The sequence below is a fragment of the Eleutherodactylus coqui genome, chromosome 1 (genome assembly GCF_035609145.1).
Source record: "Eleutherodactylus coqui strain aEleCoq1 chromosome 1, aEleCoq1.hap1, whole genome shotgun sequence".
Taxonomy (NCBI): Eukaryota; Metazoa; Chordata; class Amphibia; order Anura; family Eleutherodactylidae; genus Eleutherodactylus; species Eleutherodactylus coqui.
In genome coordinates, this window is record NC_089837.1 from 103,337,412 (window position 1) to 103,360,232 (window position 22,821).

The 22,821-nt window shown below is 43.6% G+C and overlaps 1 protein-coding gene across 1 annotated transcript in view; it reads left to right on the forward strand.

Moving 5' to 3' along the window:
* The window catches only part of CROCC2 (ciliary rootlet coiled-coil, rootletin family member 2), a 122,091-nt gene that overhangs the window by 15,609 nt on the left and 83,661 nt on the right, over positions 1 to 22,821 (forward strand). Inside the window, exons 2-3 of the mRNA XM_066598441.1 lie at positions 17,665 to 17,818; positions 18,634 to 18,779. Coding sequence (XP_066454538.1) covers positions 17,665 to 17,818; positions 18,634 to 18,779 — 300 coding nt within the window. The remainder of the gene's footprint in view (positions 1 to 17,664; positions 17,819 to 18,633; positions 18,780 to 22,821) is intronic.

The window sequence follows — 22,821 nt, forward strand, 5'->3', positions numbered from 1 at the left end:
TGATGGCTTATCCTTAGGATAAGACATCAATAGCAAATTGATCAGGGCCCCTGCTAATCAGCTGTCTCTAGGCTGGTGTGTTTGTGCACTGTGCTAATTTCTGGGGGAAGCGGACAGCTCCGTCTTCACTGCAGTGGCACTGTTTGGTATTGCAGGCAAAGCTTCCATTCACTTTAATGGGAATTTTGCCTGTAATACCAAACCTGGCCATTGCAGTGGGAACGGAGCTGTCTGATTCCTGCAGAAGACATCTCAGTGCCACATAGTTGATTTGCTGGGAGTCTTGGGTGCATGTGCGCACGCAAAAAAAGTACACAGAAGCGCCTATGTATTTGCTGCAGAAATACGCAGTAAATACATAGTTGGAAGACCAGCCACATTTGCACCAGCCCATTCTTTTCAATGGCCTATTCTAGTGCATAATACACGTCAAAATAGGACATGCCACAAATGTTTTAACATGATTGAACATCACATAAAAAAAGAATGCTCATGTGAGCGAAGCCATTGAAGTCAGTGGGTTCTATTCACGGCGTAATGCATGTGCAAAAATTCCGCGATTAATGCACTGCGCAAATATGCTTTTGTGAACGAGCCCTTGAGTCGCCTGTTAAATCTCCTGCTGCTCCAGCACTGATGCCCCAGTGCTCCTGGATTGATGACATGCTGCAGAGGCATATGACCTTCGCAGCAAATCTCTGGCCTCAACTGTGAGGCTGCATGTACGGCTCATAACCACTGATGCAAGTGAATGGCTACAGCAACCTGTCATTGATCCAAGAGAGTAAAGCGTGGCGGGGGATTTAACAGGTGAGATATTTTTTAATTTTTTCCAACAGATAGTTTATTTTTTTTCAACTCTTGGAAACCCCTTTAAATTTTAGCATCACATCAAAAACATTTGCCTACAAAAAATGCTCCAATGGAAATTTGGATGCCGTAATAATATAATCACAGTGGGGCTTCCTGTTTTGAACTTAAAACAGTTCTCCAAGGCATTAAAGGGGTTGTCTTTGACTTTTGGGACTTTGAATATTGATGACCTATCTTTAGGATAGGTCATCAATAGCTGATCGGCGGAGGTCTGCCACTCGGGTCCCAGCTGATTAGCTGACCACTGGCCCCACTGTCGGTGCAGAAATCGCTGTTAATGTTGCCGCGGCCCTGTTTTGATACTACAGTTACCAATTGAATTCAATGTGAGCTCTACCTGCAGTACCAAACCAGCCACTGCAACATGGACAGCGCTATCTGCTTCCAACAATGACAGCAGGCCCGGTAATCAGCTGATTGGCAGGGATCCCAAGCTGCGGGTTGTCACCAATCAGCTGTTGATGACCTATTGTGAGGATAGGTCATCAATAGTAAAAGACCTAGGATTTCTGGACAATCCCTTTAACATTAAAGGCCTATATTAGATCAGTGGGAGTTTTATCTCCTGTATCACCGCCAATCAGCACAATGGTTTCATGTGACATAATAGCTCCTCCGTGTGTCTGTGCCTAGTACTGCAGCTTGTTCAATTGAGTCCAATTCAGCTGATCCTGTAATTGTGCTAACAACTATTATCTTCTGCTATGATTACCTTAGGGCTCTGTTACACAGCCATAGGGGTTTTTATGTGCGCCTACCAGTGCCGTAAAAACGCGTGAGCGGGCGCACAAATCTAATGTTTGTGCACCCGTTCAGAAAGCACGGGCCCCCGTGCATACACGTCAAGTCCGCAATGCCGTTGGGCCTTCCCTCCCTCCCCCTTGCCGACTCACTTCCTCTCTCCTCCAGCCCTGGGTGGACTTTGACTGTAATTGGGTCTACGAGCTTTTTTTTTACCTGCTTTTTGACGAAAGATAAAGCACTGCATGCAGGTATTTGAGGCCATGTCTGCGACGGCCCCCTCAACCCCCCCTTCCTGGTCCGGAGATTCCGACACAGATGTGAAAGCACCCTGAGGGCTCTTTCCCACAAGCGCATATACAGAGACCAGCATTTTTACGTTTTCACACCAGCTCCATATAAGTGCGTGCATGGGCGTTTTTCCGTGATCACGGCCGGCGTTTTCTCGTCCAGTCACACGACCGCAAGCGTCGTTTTTAGCAAAAAAAGATTCCGCACCCCGGAATACCCTCGCTGTGTCAAAATCCTCGGGATGCCTTCCAGTGCCTATATGGAGGCACCGGTAAGCTTTTGCAGCGTTGGGTGCTGCAAAAATGCCTCCCCCTCCCTTCTCTTTCCTTGTTCCTATAGGAGTCTATGGGACCCGCCGGTGTATGTTGGCCAAAATATACTTCCAGAACTATGTTTTGGCTGAGCGTATATGCGCCGGCCGCGTATATGTTCTATTTTTCGCACTCCCTGCGTATTTACTTGCCGTATATTCGCCCGTGTAAACGGCTGCATTATTGGAAACCAATGCCTCACATGTGTACCGTATACGCGCCCAGGCGTGAAAACGCGCCGTATATGCGCTCATGAGAATAAAGCCTTAGGGGGCCCTCACACTGGCGAGAAAATCATGCAATTTTCTCAAGATGCAAGAGCGAGTGAAAACACATGATAATGAGACCAATGATTTTCAATGGTTTTATTCTCCTTTGTGATGTTTTCACTCATGCGATGCTGCGTGAAAAAAAAACCCCGCAGCATCTCCTTTCTTTTTGCGATATCGCCCATTGTTTTCAATAGGGCTGGTGGCAGCATCGCCAACCCCATTGAAAACAATGGGAGAACATTGTGATCCCCTGCGGTGGCTGTAACGGCTACGGCAGGGGATTTCTTCAGCCCCGCAGTGATGCGAGGCTGTTTCCATGTGAAAATGCCTTGCATCCAGGGGTTTTTAGAAGGATTGTGAGGGCGATGACGGGCCGCTCTCAGGGCCAGATATCGCCCTCGCCAGTGTGAAGGAGCCCGTAATTTCCGAAGCAGAAAAACCACTGTAAATTTTGGCCAATCGACCTCAAACTCTGCAAGTTTTGCCTGCAGATTTTGATGCAGATTTTACCCCACTCACTTGAAGGGTGGAAGCATAATTAGACATGCTGTAGATTTAAAATCCGCATGGCAGGACAGTTTCCACTGCAGATTTTTTTTTCAAAAAGGTATGGATGAGCTTTGTATGTAATACACTGTGGGTATCCTGCATGCAAATCTGTGGGGGAACCAATGCAACATATAAACTAGATAGATACCCTTAAAAGTAAAGTCTAATGCCTGAATTTGACTATGTCAACCGTGACCTAGCTTTAAATAATCAGCAAAAAGCACATCCGTAAAGTCCCGTGATATAATAACCCATTCCTTTTGGCTGTCACTGCTTGCTGGGTTTTACTTTTCCACAACAGCTGGAGAGTCCCAAGACGCTGCCCACTTCTCTTCTGAGTCACATCACGGTCCGGAGACCGGGTAACAATTGTGGACGTCGTGCTTTAGATGCCCAGATGCTTCTGCACAACTGGATTAATAAACTGATACCTTGAAATTCTGTTTCCTAGGGACAAATAGGTTGCTGTGATTGGACTCTGTGTGATCCTCGTGGACAGAAGTATGCGACTGCATATCTCCCTGTCCCGCTGATATGACCTGTAATAAGCCGGACCCCTCTACTTGTTTGTTCTGTTCCCTTTGACCATTTCCTCTGGTAGCATATTCAACCCTCCTCTCTCCCACTCGTCGTCTCCTTCCTCTCCCTCCTCCCAGCTCTCTCGCACTCTTTTCTTCATATACTGCCTCTCTTGTTCCTGGGCTGGCACCTGCCCAGACTGTTAAGGGAAAGAAAACAGCCCAGGAACCTGCCAAATCTTTGAGCTAGGCTCCAGAGCTTGCCTGGAAGGGGTGGGGTGGCCTCCTGAGTCAACAACAGCCACCGACAGGTGCGGAAGCAATTCCGGCTAGGGTGGGGGAAGCAGAACCCCGAGACTGGACTAAGTCAAAACGCCAGTACTGGGCTCCCTCCTGTAGCTGCTCCCTAGGGATACAGGAAGTCGGCGTCATTTATATAACATTGAGTGCACACAGCGGATACACACATCACAGAGTAAATATACAGCAACACCTGCCGACAAGGTCATGCAACAATGTAACCCCTCTGTACCGCAGCGGCATCTACCACTGTAGCCCTCTATATTAGTAACATTGCTGGATCTAGGAACAAACATCACAATACACTGCTGGCCTTCCAGCTATGTAAAAACCCCTGTAAGCCAAGTACAGCTACATCTAATTGTATGCAAAAACTACCTAAATGCCGACGATCCAAGAGTGATCTTGCAATTTTCAATCAGCCTTGGCTTCAACCTTTTGTCGTATTCATAGCAATAGAGAGCCAGTTTTCTTCCTTCTGGATGAGAGCTTTATAGTAACATACTATGATAGGCCGAAAAAAAGACATAGGTCCATCCACTTCTGCCTATTACCCCCAATGTTGATCCAGAGGAAGGCAAAAAGAAAAGAACCAAATAAGGTAGAAGCCAATTTTGTCCATTTTATCTACATACTCGTTTTCCCAGGCGCCTACAATGGTCCCTGCACCAACTTGGCGTCCTCCACAAAAAAAAACAAAAAAAACTTCATTTCCCTAGACCTAAGTCAAAGACCTCTCACCCAGTCAACCAGTAGGCTGCTCTGTATGGATGAGGGGCAGAAATCCTGAAAAAGCTATCTACTGCTGGGTCTCTTTACCTTATGGAGAAGACTTCTGTTTGGCTTTTATAGATGGTCATGTTGCAAGGACTGATAAGGCATTGCTATCCAATAGGTGGCATTACAGAAGCAACTTTTTTCATCCTGGATAAGATCTTATTTACATACCTCTTTTCCCAGGGAGCATTGCCTGGCCTATAAGACTCTATGCTAACTTGGCTGTCTCCACAAGAATAAACAGTATCCCTAGACTAGGGCTGGATGATTAATCAGATTAATTACCATTTTACTGAGCCATGATTCTAAGTTTTGTCAGAATTGTGACCTCATGATTAGCCCTGCTCCCTGTGGGTGGGGCTAGTATCAGGCTGGGGGATGATCGGGTGTGTAGAGCGCCAGTAAGTGGCACAATGTATTGGATGTTAATAAGCCATGAGACTCTGGGGGAGAGCACAGCATATGGGAGCTGATGACTGGTGGAGGAGAGGACAGTATATGGGGGTCTGTAATAACTGTGGGAGGAGCGGACAGTATATGGGGGGGCTGTAACGAATGGGGGCAGAGGAAAGCATATGGGGACTGTAATGACTGGGGGGTGAGGACAACATATGAGTGCTATGATGAGGTGAGAGAACAGTATACGCGGACTGTGATGACTGGTGGTGTGGATAATCAATTGAGGACTGTGATAAGAGGGGTGTGGATACTGCATTGGGGGCTGTGATAACTGGATGGAGTAGACCCCATCCTTCATGTAATAAGATAAGAATCACAGTGGCTGAGGTGCGTTTACACGGAAAGAATATCGTTGAAAAAAAATCGATTGTTCAAATTTGAACAATATCGTTCAGTGTAAACACAGCCAACGGTCACACGATGACTGATAATACATTCGCTTAATATTCATTTCATTCAAACATGAAAATCATCATTGGCTCATTCGCTAATCGTTCGGTTTAAATACCAATCGTTTAGTCGCTCTAATTCATTGGTACAGTGAATGTGAATGATTTGTGAACAAACGATTTATCTGCCTGTATAAACAGGCTGCACAAGTGAACACTGTCATCGTTCGCTTGTGCAAACGAGAAATCGATCCGTGTAAAAGCATATGTCTCCTGAGTACTATGTACATGTCCAAGGTACTGGTGTATCTTGACACCACCGAAAGCACAGCGATGGACCGGGCACCACAGGCATAGGGAGAGCGCACTCAACACAAGAACTGCAGGACCGGGGACTGGAGGTATGGGGGAAGGTCAGCCAACGCAACAACTGCAGGGCCCGGAGCGGTGAGCACTATGCCACGGCTCTGACCTGGCTCTGCTGTCAGTGTTCCCTGCTGTCGCCACCTTGACTCTCAGTGTCCTCCCTGCTGCTGTTGTACAAGCCAATCAGAACCTAGGGGTTGTCAGGGGGTGTAAACCCCAGCAAAGCCAGGTCAGCCCCTAGCTTCTGGTGGCGTCACACCAGTACCCATGTCCAAGACATTAGGTATTGTCATAAGATTGACAGAATATGTCTACACCTATCCCTTCTATTGGTAAATAAATAATCCCTCATACCCTAACCCTTAGTATCAGCAGTGCAGGACTGCATTGTAACATTATTAGAAGGTTAAAGCCTTTCTAGTATCCTGGCTATACTTCTGTTCTGCCATAGAAGCCGTCTCGCTGCATGTCTTCTGCAGTACCGCAGCTTCTGTGGCCTACTGTACAAAGGCCTTATTAATTTAAGGAGCCAGATCAGCACACATCGGGGTCATGTTGGGTAAAGTTCTCTGCCGGGTGAATGGATGGAATTGTGTGAAACTAGAAACACTTGAAGATAAATTATCAGCAAGACATGAAGTGTAGGAATGAATTTTCACTTTTGAGTTATAGTTCAGTATGTTGTTGCTTTCATCAGGGTACTGGTACGCTCTATGGTGGAGAATAAATTATGCTGCGGCTTTTTAGCGATAAAGATGTACTCTAAGCACTCGGTTGAGTCATAATTTAACCATTCCTCTGGATGCATTGTGAATAACATATATAAATGATAATACAGCTCCGCTGGAGAACATAATAAATACTTAAATGATGTATTATTACACTTTAGGACTGATTATTGCTTCATGGCATGGAAACAAATTATTTGAGGTTTGGGTCAGGCTCAAACCCAGAATTATTCACAAAGCCAGTAGGAAACCTTATTTTTATATGTGTGATCCCAGGGTAGCTTTATAACTATTTTAGCAGGAAAAATATTCTCTCATACTGCCGGTCTCTGTAAGAAATCAGAAAGAAATAGTATGCGGATTGGATAAGGTGGAGATACGGTACATCTTCATATATGGATAAACAACATATATTATGAGACTTGAGCATATTTCAATTTCATTCCTCTACATTTGCCTGTTCGGTAGTTTGAAGCTCCTGTAGTGTAAGGCCAGTTTTACATCAGTGTATTACGCATAATACACCCAAGAGTCCTGGCCCAATTGTGGGTCAACGGACCCAAACTCAGAACGTCATATCTATGATACTGGGAGCTTTGGGTCAGTAGATCCACAGTCGGGCAGGGACACTTGTTTGCGTTGCCAGCGCGCATAAATGCAATCGTAAGGATACCTTCACAAATGGCATATTTTCTGCAGGTTCTCCGCAGTGGCCAAATTCACACAGAAATAACATGGATTTGGTTCCGTTTCTATACGATTTAATCCTTGTATTTCAGGTGAATTTTGCAGCATTAGAGTGGATTCACACTGGCGAGAAAATCGCACTATTTCCCAGCGCTGCGAGGCTGCGAGAAATCGCAAAATTATGAAGCCAGTGGCTTCCAATGGCTCCATGCACTTTTGCAATGTTTTAGCGCTTGCAAAGCAGCGTTGAAACAAAATCGCGGCATGTCCACTCTTTTTACGATCTCGCCCATCGTTTGCAATAGGGCCAGTGGCAGCAGCACTAGCTCCATTAAAATCAACAGCAGTGGCAGGGGACTCTCGACGACAAGGAATTTCGGGGGCAGGGGTCCTTGAAATATAAGCCCTCCCCCTTTCCCTGAAAATAATCCATAACTGTAGAAAAAATAAAAAAGAAGAATACATCACCTTAGAAGCGCTGTCATCTCTGGCGCATCTTCTGGCAGGTCCCCGGCACTCATCTTCTGCTCCTCTTTTAGCCGGGGATTGAAAATCCCCGCCTCCTGAAGCGCTGCCTCTGATTAGCTGAGTGCTGTGACCAATCAGAGGCAGCGCTTCAGGAGATGGGGATTTTCAATCCCCGGGTAAAAGAGGAGCAGAAGATGAGTGCCGGGGACCTATCAGAGGCAGCGCTTACCATTAGTTGACAGCTCTGTGCTGCGTCTGATGGGTCACAGCGCTCAGCCAATCAGAGGCAGCGCTTCAGGAGGCGGGGATTTTCAATCCCCAGCCAAAAGAGGAGCAGAAGAAGAGTGCCGAGGACCTGCCAGAAGAAGCGCCAGAGATGATGTATTCTTTTTGTATTTTTTTTTCTACAGTTATGGACTATTTCCAGGGGGGGGGGTGAGGCTTATATACTTACCCCCGAAAATCCTCGTAGCGGAAGCAGAGGATCGCGATCGTGTCCCATTGATTTCAATGGGGCTGGTGCTGCTGCGCTGGTCCCATTAAAATCAATGGAAGAAGATCATTATCTCCTACCGCACCTGTGACAGCCACAGCTGGAGATTCCTTCAGCCCTGCTGGGATAGGAGGCTGTTTCCCTGCGGAAACACCTCGCATTCAGGCCTTCTGAAGGATTGCGAAAGCGATATCAGGACGTCAATCGCATCCCGATATCGCTTTCGCCAATGTCCAGGAGCCCTTAATAGACACGCTGCGGATTTAGGGCATTGCGATGGGCATTGTGTTTTTGCACATGCATGTTTCGTGTTTTACTGTATTTTCTACATGCGCAAAAAAGCACACAAGCACGCTCATATTAATTGCTATGGGCAATTAGTGTAATTAGTTCACTATGTGCTGTTTTCCTATGCAAATAAACAGGAAAATAGAGCATGCTGCATTTATCTTTGCACAAACAAAATGCGTGTGCAAAATAGACACGTGTAAATGAACCCATTGAAATGAATGGCTTCTATTCACTGTGTATTGTGCTTGCAAATTGTGCGTGGACAGTGTGCTGCACAAATACACCCATGTGATACAGGCTTTAGAATCTGGAGAGTTATTTTAAAACACTGCGTATTAATTGAGGAAAATTTTCTTACCATGTTTAAGAGATTTCTGGAATCTTCTCCATATGGCTTCTACTGTATCTGCTGCGGACGTTTCGCAGCAAAATCCACTGTGGATTTTGGAAATTCCAAAGCATTTACTGCCCATGTAAAGGCGGCCTAATATGCTTGTGCAAAACTAGCGAAGGCTGTTTTCACATGGCCGAGAAAATCTCAGTAAAGTGTACGTCCTCTGCCTGTCTCCTAAAGTGCCAGCGTGCACCCAACTTTTCCATCTTCAACCCTGTTAATCAGGTTGCCTGAAAAATAAGTTCACTTAGGTCCTGTGAAGGTGCTTCTAGATCTCATATGGACTCCTGGTTTTGACCCTTGCTTGTGTACCCAGCTTTCCCTTACTCTGCCTTTCCTGACCTCTGCCTCTTCTTTGTTAACAACTTCTCTAACTGCTGCCGCCCTGACCCTTTGCCTGTTTCTCCATTATTGATGAGCTCTGTTTGTCCTAACTTCAGCTTGTTATATCGACTAGAGCTCTGCTTGTCCCTTGCTAGTGTCTCTGATTTGTGTCAACTGGCACTGCACCAAGACAATTCTTTGGTAGTTGTGTGAGGAACTCTGCGGCGAAGACTAGATCTCCCAAAAACGGGTTAAAGGGTGAAAACCAGGTGAAGCCCTCAGGAATAATCCAAAGTTAAATCGGTCAGTGGTCAGTGGCACATTGGTTCTACACCTGCTGCATGATAGATAGCTTGCCTAGGGATAGCAGAGTCTGATTTATTGAAACACTATGTAATTATTGAAAGATAAATTGGCTCCCAGCGTATTTCATATAGTAGTTATTATCATTAACACTTAGACAATATATTTCTCTGGAACTGGTTAACTTTGTATAGATCCGAGCTGTAAACTGATCCATTTCTTCCACTGATTTTTGACAATCGGGTGCAGAAAGCAAACCCTTTAAATCCCAGAACACATAGATTACAGATGCTAAATGGGTGCAGGACAAAATGACCTGCATTTGTTCCCGTATGTGTGTAATTCAGATGAGTGTGTATATATATTATATATATTAAAAATCATATGTGATATAAAAATATATGTGTCGACCAGAGTAGCTTTGCAGTCAGTTCGATGTTCGCTCACAGAGCTGATGTCCCCGCCATCTCTGAAGCAGATCTCTCAGCTGTTGTGACTTGCTATAAATCCTTAGGACAAATTCAGTCCTGAATATAGAATGTGGTCATAAACTTGTATTCCTACACCTGTCTGTCTCTTTCAGATTTGAAGTTGACTTTTAATATAACACTTTTCTATGTTGTGTTCTTGGGTACAAAAATATACATGTAACTGAGGCTTTTTGTCTTTAACCCCTTAAGGACCTCCCCTTTTTTCATTTTAGTTTTTTTTTCCCTCCCACTTTCAAAAAAATCATAACTCTTCTATTTATCTATTGAAGTAGCGGTCTGCGGGCTTGTTTTTGTGGGCTGAGTCGTATTTTTCAATTTAATATTACCATATAATTTTACCATACTATTTAATATACCATATAATGTCCTTTAAAGCTTTAAAAAATTTCTAAGTGGAGTGAAATGGGGAAAAAAACATAACTCTGCCAACTCTGGTGGGTCTTATTTTTATGGTGTACATACTGCGGCAAAAATTACATGATACTTTTAGTCTATGAGTCAGTACAATTATGAGGATACCAAATTTATATGTTGTTTTTTTTGCAGTACTACTTTTGAGACTGGATTCATACGGCGTAAATCGGCCGGGTTTTCACGCCCGGCCGACATATGCTGCACCTCTAAAGCAATGGTTCACAATGAATCAGTGCACATGGGCATATTTCCGCGCCTTAAAAGCGCCTGGCGTGCAATTCGCCAAGCGCTTTTATGCCGGCTATGGCTGCATAAACTCCTATAAGAGCCTGTGACAGCTGCCAGAGAAGGTAGGTGGGAGGGAGTCTGCTAAATTCCCACCCCCATCCCTGGTGCTCTTCGCCCCTTGCCGGCTGTTTGCAATGGGAGGGGCTGGGACGTCGGTGCACCTCCCATTGCCGGCTGCGATAAGGGGGCGGAGAGGGGGTGGGAGATTAGCACACTAGCTCCCCCGTCCCACCTTTTCTCCTTGCAGAGAGCTGGCGGAGAGGGAGCGAAGGGAGAGAACAGTTTAGCAAAGCTAAACTATCTCAGCCCCCCCAATGGCATTGTGGTCTCGGCATATATGCACCGCACTCGGGCTGTCTGAACGGGCGCTAAAAAACAATATCTTTAGGAAAAAAAATGTTTTCTGCTGCCATCTTCTGACCACCATAATTTTTTGGTTTTTTTTCCGTCAACATTGTTGTCTGAGGGCTCGTTTGTTTCTTGGATGCCCTGTAGTTTCTATTAGTTTTGAAGTACATAGGTCTTTTTGATCACTTTTTATTACATTTTTTTCTTTGAGATGGGGTGACCAAAAAGCGTAATTCTGGTGTTGTGTATTTTTGTGTTCTGATAGCGTTCACTGTGCGGACAGATAATGAATTACTGTAATAGATCAGACTTTTACCAATGTAGCGATACTAAATAAGTTTTTGTATTTTATTGTCCTGATTCTTTTATTATAAATATGGGTAAAGGATTTTGTTTTTGTTTTTTTTGTTCTTTGTTTTTTTTACCTTTGTTTCCTTTTTTCCCCCCTAATAATTAATAAAAGTTGTGTTTTTTTTGTTTTTTTAATTTACTCATTTTTTTTTTGTTCACACAGGGGATTAGCAATCATTTGATCCCTCATGTAGGATATTTTAATACTATAGCATTACAATATACCCCGATCTGACAGATATTCTGCCAAGCTACACCACAGGCATAGCAATCTGCCATGGCAGGGCTGGGGTCCTTCAGAAGGCCCCAGGCTGCCATCACAACCGAATAGCACCTTACAATCGCAACATGGTGAGAGGGCGTTCTGAACTCCCAAACTCAGATTCGGGCATTCAAAGGGTTAATGGCTGCGATCTGAATTCAGCTGACACCCACATGGAGCGGGATCGACTCCCTATCCACCTCCATACAAACCTTGAACATACGCGACATAACTTGCAATGGGTGATGTAGTGCATCAAAAACGTGCTGAACGCACAAAGGTAGAACATGCAACTTTTGTTTTAGCACGTGTGAGAAGTCCCATTGTAAATTAATGCAGGCTCAGTGCAGCGTTTTTAGCGGGCATTGAATACGCATGTACACACTGTGAAAAAAGCGCTTGAGAAACTGGCCTTCATGGCAACCTTCGAATTTGAGAAATCGTATGATAGGGGGTGCATTGCCCTCAAACACACAAAAAGAAACTTATCCCTATAATATAATGAGCTGTAAAACCTTCTCACATATACGGACCACAGACAGGATACGGATCCCCAACACACAGCAGGCACGGATTAAGGTTACAATGGGCTCTGGAAAAATAACAAAACTAAAATAATGCGGTTGCAGAAGTGTGAACAGCCTCTTATATTTGGGATGTGGTTGTGTTCAGAATTAGACAATCACATTTATACTCATGATAAATAGTAGTCAGCACTCCGCTGCCGTTATGTACAGGGATTCTGATTTACCCCATATAAACTTCAGCACTTTTAGTAAGATTTTTCTGCACAAGCCATGGTCCATTAACCCCTTCCCGCTCCAGGGCGTAAGTTTGCGTCCTGGCAGTGGGGTACTTCCCGCGACAGGGCGTAACCTTACATCCTTGGGATAGCATGAGATCATAAGTGATCTTGCACTATCCCACAGCGGGGGCCTGGCTGTCAGTCATAACGCGCCCCCCGCTGTTAACCCCTTCCCTGCCGCCATCTATGTAGATCGCGGCATGGGAGGGGTTCACAGAGGGACTGCGCTCCCTCTGTGACGTCACCGGGCTCTCGCGATATAATCGCGGAGAGCCCAGCTGGTTGCCATGGCAACAGGACGCCAGACACTGGCGTTCTGTCTTGCCATAGCCTGTGATCGCTGTATTAGCTACAGCCCTGCCATGCCTTATCACAGCGATCATCAGTGCTGTACTGTAAGTGCCCCAGTGGGACACAAATTGTGTAAAAAAAAAAATAATAAAGATGAATAAAAAAGAAAAATGTAAAAAAAAACTTTTTTATGCTTTTTCTCATATTAGCATAAAAAAAGGTTAAAAAAAATAAAAACCCCACATATTTGGTATTGTCACGTATCTAACGACGCGTACAATAAGTTGCACATGCTTTTGACTGTGCACGGAAAAAACGTTTAAAAAAACCCTAAAAAACTGAGGCAAAATGCTAATTTTGCCTCCCTAAAAACGCAATAAAAGTGATCACAGTGATCAAAAAAGCCGTATGTACCCCAAAATGGTACCAATGAAAAATACAGCACGTCTTGCAAAAAATAAGCCCTCATAGAGCTCTATACATAAAAAAAATTAAAAAGTTACAGGACTTTGAATGCAGTGATTTAGAAAAAAAAATTCCCAACAAAAGGGTTTTTATTGCAGAAAAGTGGAAAAACCTAAAAGAAAACTGCGAATTTTGGTATCGTTGTAACCGTACCGGTCCGCAGAAAATAGATTGTGTCATTTATGCTGCATGATTAACGCTGGGAAAAAAATATATATGGCAGAATTGATGCGTTTTCTCTCCCTGCTATCATAAAAAAATAATAAAAGTTTTACAATATAGTCTATGTACCCAAAAGGGGCACTGATTAAAACCTACAGTTCGCCATGCAAAAAACAAGCCCTTATATGTCCCCGTCAGTGGAAAAATAAAAAAGTTATGGCTTTTGAAAAAGTGGAGAAGAAATTCCGCCAAAAATTGTTGCGTCCTTAAGCCTAAAATAGGCCATGTCCTTAAGGGGTTAAGGGCTTATAGCACATGAAAGGGAGCTGATTGTTGGAAGGTATCAGTCAGGAGAAGGGGACTAATTTTCCTGGCCATTACATATACTATGGAATGCAGTGATTCAAGAACGGGATATAGTTTGGCAAAACATTGACATTACCAAGAACTAGACTTTCCTCAAAAATTGATGGAAAGACCAGAAGAACATTGGCCTGGTAGGGTGCCAAGAGGCCAACAGCAACATGTAAAGGTTGTGTAGTGCATGTGGCAACCATCTCCCATATGCTTCATATGTTTGGGCAGTGGGGTAGGGGGGCAAGACGGAAGCTTTTTCTAACAAAGAAAGACATCCAAGCCCGGCTATGTTTTGCCAAAATCTACATCAAGTCTGCGGGAAAACATGTTATGGTCTAATGAGACCGAGGTTTAATTTTTTGGCCATAATTCAAAAAGATATGTTTTGAAGCCAACACTGCGCATCACCAAAGACCACCATACCTGCAGTGAAGGTGGTAGAGGCAGCATTATGCTTTAGGGCTGTTTTTCTGCTGCTGGAACTGTGGCTTTAGTCAAGGTGAAGGGAATTATAAACAGTTCCAAATATCAGTCTATTTTTTCACAAAACCTTCAGGCCTCGGCTAAAAAGCTCAAGATGAAGAGGAATTTCACCTTTCAGCCCAACAGCGACCCAAAGCATACCTCAAGAAAAGAATGGCTTCACCAGAAGAAGTTTTTGAATGGCCCAGTCGGAGCCCAGAACTGAATCCCACTGAGAATCTGTGGGTTGACCTGAAGAGGGCACTACACATGAGATGCCCTTGCCATCTGACAGATTTGGAGCGCTTTTGCAAGAAAAAGTGGTACAAGATTGCCAAGTTAAAATGTGCCATGCTGATGGACACCTACCAAAAAGACTGAACGCTGTCATAAAGTCAAAGGGTACATCAACAAAGTATTAGTTTTAGGGTGTGTAGATTTATACAACCATATGGGTCACATTGAAGGTAGAAATAAATCTGAAATGATTCGTCTTTGTTGGATTTTTTAACATGGCAAAATATGGCATTTTAACAGGGATGTGTAGACTTTTTATATCTACTATACATTGTGGTCACCTGGGGTTACCTGCTTACTGGATATGCTGCTTCTCCACCTAAGATGCTAGGCAACACTACATAGACAGCTATCCCTGGTGATTAGCATGCCTTCCAGTACACAGAAGGCCTTTTTACAGCCCCCTGCAGGCCATTATGTGCACATACTTACATGGTCAGCGATACATGGCGGAATTCTGCAGTACCTGTTTTTCTCAGTGGGGGCGCCATGTCTCTAAACCTACATTATTTCAGGGAATAACAATGTGGAAATCTGACACTGGCTGAAAAGCAGCGGTGGCACAGGCCACCAACACAAAGGTACTGGAGGTACTGGAGGTTAGTTTGACAATTTAAATGCATGTTTGGAATAATGGCAATGCCATTAAAACTTAGTGTGTGTATATAATATAGTGTGTGTGTGTGTGTGTGTGTGTGTGTGTGTGTGTGTGTGTGTGTGTGTGCGCTTCTTCAATGACTTGTCATATCATATGCCTGATGAACATAGTTTCTTTTTCATTAGCCATTAAAAGGTATCATATCTACCAGATTATTTACTTTCTCTTACTGTGAGCAATAACTTTTTTTACAACTGGCTAACACGGTACCAAACTTTTTTTCTTTTTATAAGTTCTTTTAACACCTAACACTGAAACAGGCAGGTTTGACAGGGGAATGTTTAGACAGCTAAACCACAGCTCTGTAACAGAAGACAGTCCAGGCACTCTGATATTCTGTAAATGGAGGTCAGTCCTGGAGTAAGGTCCCACTCCTTAGGAAGCATAGCCCCACATACACCATCAAATCTTTTGAAGGCTTTAGTTTTATTTTCATGGCAATCCACACATGTGTAGATTGCCTTTAATAAAATGACTATATTCAAAAGACTTAGTATTGTGCTGCATCCCAGTGGGCCCATACCTTGTGCCAGGCTCCCTATAAGGGATTGTCCAAAGCAAAGAAATTCCTTTAAAGGGGTGTTCTAATTGCTGAGGATAGGTCATCTATAGTTATCATCCAGAAAATCCCTATAATAATAGTAGATTTTTATATTCTGGTGATGTAGGATATAAGACATTCAACTGCCATCTAATATAAGTAAGCCTACTGGCTTTTTCCTGCACCACACTTTGACCCCTTTGCTTGACCTTAGGTGGATGATTTAGGTGTCATTAGATTAGTGACACCCTCACCGCTGCCGTAAAATCATAAAATTTGACTTCGGTGCATCGAGTGACCTGTGAGGGCAGCCCAAAGTTCCTATGTTAAGTCTATGGGCGCGTGCTGCTAGGGAGAGTGAACTGTTGCTAAGCAAAGCGAGCGGTGAGAGGACAAACGGTTAGCGGTAGAGAGGGCGAGCGGTGCAGAGAGGTGAGTGGTACACAGGGCAAGCGGTACAGAGGCAGAGAGGTGAGCGGCATAGGAGTACCGTCATGGGTCGCAATGGTGACCAGGCCCTTGCGCTGAGGGGGCCCAGAGGCTGCCCTCCGCCATATACATATGCACATTCAGTGAATTACTGGTTGGTCACTGTGTCTGCAGCACCGCACTGATCACACGGCTGGCAGTGCGGCCAGCCTGAAAGGAAGCAGAGAAGAGGAGGAGGGAGACAGCCTCACTGGCTGGCAGTGAGTTGAGCACAGTGATGATGTCATCATCGTGCTGCCCCTGCCTCCTGCTGTATGCACACACTCAGCTAGACACACTCAGCTCTGCTACACGCAGCTGGACACACTCAGCTCTGCTACGCACAGCTAAGACACACTCTTAGCTCTTCTACATGCAGGTATATACTCAGTTTTGCAATGCACAGGTATACACTCAGCTCTGCTATACGTAGGCAGATAGTGGTCTACAGCTCTGCGACTGTATTCTATTTCTGTGGTAGATGCAATCTGTAGAGTATACGAGTGATACAAGATATTACCACACATTACACAAATAAACTGGGACTCCACAGTAACATATTCTATAGTAAGTAGTGTAATATACTGACAAGTAATATACACTAATTGACTGTCCCCAAAACGTAGAACACCAAGCTGTGCACGCCGAACAGTTCAAGCCGAATCCTCACTCGATAGTTCTTCAAACATTTACAACCATTTTCCCAAACATTTTATGTTCGTGTAGCGAACATCGGGTCAATCTAGTATTCAGTAATTATCCACAAATGCTGTAGGAGAATTAGCACCGTTAGGTTGTATCAGACTCATGTCTGAATTAAAGGGATGGCCAAACAAACTATTGTCCAGGGGCCTCCAACACTTCGGGGCACTCGCCAGTCCTTTCTAGACAGGTGCACTAGTAAGACAAGAGTTTGCAAAGATTTAAAGCACATTCCAACAACGTAAAATGATTACTAGTTGGCAGTTTTTAATGACATCTATGACTACAGGTCGGAGATGCATGCCTAGAAGAAATCCAGTAGCTAAGTGTGCATGTTTATTGCCATAAGATGAGGGGATAAGAATCTGACAGACACATTTTCTTGTAGCGTATCTCTTGATTGGGCATATTAAAATTCAATATGTCAAACTTTGGGCTGCCAGATCCTATTGACTGGCAAATCAATTCTCAGTAGATCCTGCTACGTATAAAGATAGCCATATACATTCGACTAATCACTGCCAGAGATCTACTACGTAAATGATACGTTAGACCCTTTGTTTCTCTCTCCCTATTGAAAGGAACATTTATACTTGGCAGATCTGAACAAGCAAGTTTATGGGGGAGTCAGGAGAGTATACGGCTACTGAGAATGGGCCCCCTATCAAGTTTTTTGCCCAGCGGTGATTTGGCCCTGTAGACTCCTAATCATTTACCCGACTGGCTTCAATTACCTTCTACTTAAATCATTATGTATGTTTATTCCAGCACCTGGAACACACAGTCCTCAATCCAGAAAGTGTAGCTGAAGACAGAATATTGAGTGTTCGCAACGTGGAGGGTGAGAGGGACACGCTCACTCCTCTGCCTGCCCGTATCCGAGAAATTATCACCCAGAATCTGAGGGAAGACTCAAGACAAAGTAAGTGTAATCGGTCATCTGAAGTTATACTGTTAATTCACTCTCTGGAGGTTTTAGGGAATAGATGATCTCTTGGCCTTCTGGACATGTCTATTGTAGTAAACACTTGCAATCACTATGAAATAACAATGCTCCTCTTTTCTCATAACTCTGTGTTTCGCTGTTCCTCTGTTGTTCCTACTGAATATTTGTGAATAAATTAACCAGGGTATTACCATTTCCCTTGGCAATGCGGTGTGACCCTAAAGGCTTTCAGTCTTTAGCATTGATTGGACAATATCAGAGTGGGCAGGGACACCCCCACCTGCTAGCACCCAGTTATTAATTTATTCATACTTTTCCAGGAGGAATAACAGAGGGATGGCACATCATGAAGTTCTAGGAAAAGATGCTTCAGCATACTTGCATTCTTCATGAAACAAGAATTACTAAATTAAACATGTCAGGAGAACCAATAGGTGCTGTTTAAAGGGGTTTTCCCATTACTTAAAATTGATTTACAACCACTCTTTCCTTCCTGGTTGCTGCAGAGCAGGACATGTGACTGCTACAGCCAATCACTGCCTAAGCAAGGTCACAACAGTGGCCAGTGATTGGCTGTGGCAGTCACATGTCCTGGTCAGCAGGAACCAGGAAAGACAGAGTGGTTGTGGAGCAATTTTAAAGGGATATTCTGGATGGGGGTCCCATTTCTCACATAGTCCTCACTTCTGGATGGATTATCCCACTTGCAGTAATGTTATTGAATAGCACACAGGTCAATGGGACTGACAGAAATAGCTGAGAGCTTTGTTAAATGTTTTCTAATTTCCTAGGATATACAGATACATATCCTGATGTCAACTTGAAGGAAGAAAACCAATCTCTGCAAGATGAATTACTTCGTTTGAAAGACTTACTGGCACTAACCCGTGCTGAACGCGATGACCTTGCCGTCAAGAACCGTGCCATGAGTGAGAAGGTAACGAGAAGAGTCATATGTTTATATGTCCATAGACAAGCACACGCTGTAGGTTAGCTCCACACTAAAGCCGGCCACATACATGAGATACAGTAGCTGACGGTCAACAACTATTTGTCCCCACTCCACCATAAATATGCAAATTCGGCTAAACATTATGTTTATGTCAATGACAAGAGGAGAATAAGCCGCTGCCAGACCACTCTGTCGGTGACTTCTATCCCTAGCAACAACAACATGCCCAATCCAACTCTTCCCCTGAAATTTATGCATCAGAATTAGATGAGTCATTTAATTTATATTTTGTCCAGTGGGTTTCTTTTTTAGCATTTGTGTCTGTAAGGAAATATCCTACTTTATTCTCTATAGGTGACTGATAGTTTGAGGACCAGGACAGCGCGTTGACAATCATTATAAAAGCTATCAGGCTACAGATTCAGCTCACAGAAGATTGCCTAGATTAGATACAATTCTAACAAACCCTTAGCTATGAGAATTATCAGCTTTATTTCAGCCCCTGCATGTAAGCAATGTTCCACAAACAGCAATATGAAACATGGAATGCACTATAGGCCTTGTTTTGTTTGTGTTTCTCTTACTTTTGGTGCGTATTTTTGGTCCATGGCGTTTCTTTTTTTTCTTCAGTTGCAGCATGCTCTAAGGGCTGTGTCACCCGAGCGTGTTGGTACAGCATATTCCGAATATGCTGTACCAATCTTCCATAGGCAGGCATGTTGCAGCTCACACGTATTGCGAAAGAACTGTTTGCAAGAAAAATCGCAACATGCATTATCTTGGTGCTTATTACGTACGCATACATACCAAGATAGTGCATGGCGATGAGCAGCACACAGCAAATATGCAATATCATTGTGTACTTGCTGCATGCCTCTCGTGGGCAGCACACCGCAAATTACGGCCATCTGAATCCAGACTTTTTTTTACAGACGTTTTCTGATAGACTTCTAAAAAAAAAACATTCAATGTTCCTAAGTCGCAGGTACGGTGTTAGATGGCTCATGCTCAGAGTCATTAGATTTTTTTCATTCTGTTTTCCAATATGTTAGAAAACGTCTTGTTGCAGTATGAGGTGTCTCTGGTCATTAGAGAAATCTGATCCTGGATCTTTAGATCTGAATAATAGGTATGTAACAAGATATAGAGGATCTGTCAGCAACATAACACAGATGGATTGCGCTATTATTTTCACACTTGGGCCTTGTGGACACAACAGAACTGTAAGCAGGAGGCTGTACAGCAGCACACAGTATCCTGCAAGTCCCTGTTAGCATATAGTAACCATATGGTGCTCGTACAGCACTGTATTTAGGGAATATACTCCCCAAGAACCATATTACACATGCAGATTTTGGTGCAGATTTTTCCGCACAGTGGGATATTCCACAGTGTACTGCTGAATATTTCGGTAGGGCACAATCTACACTAAATGGTCACTTTATTATTATAGTCAAATTAGACCTGTGACCATGGAATCAAGGGAGCAAGTTTACCATGGATCAGCAATCTGGGCAACTTCCTACGAAGCCTGGTCATAAATGCTAGACTAGCCGGGGCCAGGATTTCAAAGACTCACAACAACCTTGTAGGGTTTTTTTCATGTAAAGGTGTGGAGAGTATATTGAGAATGGTGTGATGAAGAGAAAACTTCCAGCAAAAGGGGATCCAATGGACATAAACAACTCGTTGGCATAAGGGGTCAGAAGAGGATGTCAGGAATCCTACAGATGACCAAACTGTGGACAGTGAAGAAAACTGCAGCTGACTAAAATGTGGGTGCTCCAACTAACATGTCCATATGTACAACTTGTTATTCCTTAGCACAGATGGGTTATATTAGCTGGTGACCAGTTCCAGTGCCCTTGCTGTCTAAGAGAAAGACAAGACTCCAGTGGACAAAAGACTGCAAAATCTGGATCACTGAGCAGTGGAGAAACATCACCTGGTCGAATAAATCCAGTTTTTTGTCACACCATACTGATGGGAGGGTCACAGTTTGCATTTTAATGCAGATTCCAAATTAACTTTTGTTTCTGGAGCCTGAGAGGAAACCCACAAAAACACAGGGAGAACTTACATGACAAACTCTATGCAGATGTTACCCTTGGTTGGATTTGAACCCAGGATCCTTGCGCTAACTACTGTGCCAGCATACCGTTCTCTTCTATATTTGGTTCATTAATGAATAATTCCTAGCTTAAATCCAAAGTATATGAATAAAAATAACAAATTATCACAAAAATAAAAAAATGGGAAAAAAATGTGGTCAAAAGTTAAATTAGTTTTTTTTTTTTTCAAAATAAATGCCCGTTTCCTATTAAAAAAAGAAACTTTCAATCAAAATGATATACATTTGACATGTGTCATATTTCCCACATCAGTCACAGACAGTAGAACAGGAGCATTGCACCAAATGATCCAAGAACTGCCTATACTTTGTAAATCCCCCCCAAGGCCAGAATAAAGCGCAATGTTATTCTGATGATCTGTCACATAGAATCTGTAAGACAAAAACTGTTGAAACTCTCTGCGTCTCCAAGTAAGGGGGAGCATTTGAGTCACAGCTCTGCGGATTAAACATTAGTCCAATAATAACTCTCCAATGTTTTAACGAGACTGGCATTACTCTTCTGTAAGTTCCAAAACTTTTCCCACAATGCCATCTGCATGTCATACACCTCTTGACTTAAGCTGGGACTCAAATCTCCGCTTGTGTGCTGTGTCAGTCTTTGGCAGCGTACCATAAGCCTGACGACAAGGCCCTTGACTGCCTTGTGACCTTGTCCCTCATACCAGATCTCGCCTCGTTCCCTCCAGCTGCACCTCTCTGCTCCCCCCATGGGGCCAGATTCCCACCTTCCCGAGCAGAATTAACGCTCTCTCATAACAGCACTAAATAAACTGTCTGGCTGTTAACAACCCAGTGGGAGCGCTGCCCTCCCCGCAAACACTTTCCCAGGGACGTGTGATCTCCGACTCCCATCCCTTCCCCCCACTGCTCCCCTCAAGCAACACAGGAGACGTCAAGACTTCACACTTTCAAACAGAAATGCTTATATAGTGACACATTTTATTGGACAACATAAATATTTCTCTACGGATTTGGTTCAACATGAATGTTTTATATCAGATTGAAAGCTGTCAAGCTAATAATTATTTCCAAACAGTTTTAGCGCCATTTAGCCACTAATTGACCCCCGCGGCAATGTTTTTGTATCCTCTGGCACAAAAAAAGGTTGCTGTATATGGCTCTTTTTTAGCGGGCCTTTCTCTTAAAGTGGAATTTTAGCTGTAAATTGCCTAAGGGGGGGTTTAAGGTATGATTCACTAAGTATAAAAGTAACTATTAAGGATCAATCCGTCTTTATGTGAGCATTAAAAAACAGTACGACTTCAAGCTGATGGCGCCAGCGAGTAACTGAGGAAACATCAAAATGGGTCCTAATGGGTCTAAATTTAGACATCAAGAGAAACCAACCAGCACAGATGTTCTGATGGGGTTTAGTGAGGCGAGAGATCATAGAACATAGATGCCGTAGAAAGGCAAGTTATTCATGGGACGAGCACATAGGTTTGAGGTAAGACGCAAAGGTTGGTGAAAAAATACCTACTAGCTGAAAGGGAACCAGTTCTGATCTACTGCATTGACGTCTGTTGGGCATCACTGGCACTGTTTGACTCTCTACCTACTGTAGAAGCAAACAAACACTCCATGTGCCGCCACATGGTGCTCTGTGCTGTGCCGTACTCTGTGATAAGGCATCCTCTGTGCTACATGCTTTGATATTTACCAGATTCATAAGAAATCCAACGGAAGAAACCTCAATATGCCACCACATTAAATTTGAGTCATATAAGTTCAGAGAGAACCATCATATGGCCATAAGCCCTTACACCATTGATCACACAACAGAATTCACATCAGAAAAATCTGACGCAGATTTCAACGGAAATCTGTGTTTTTAAAGGCAGATTTGTCTTACAGCTTCCACAGATCTACACATGGATTAGCCATCTTCAATGG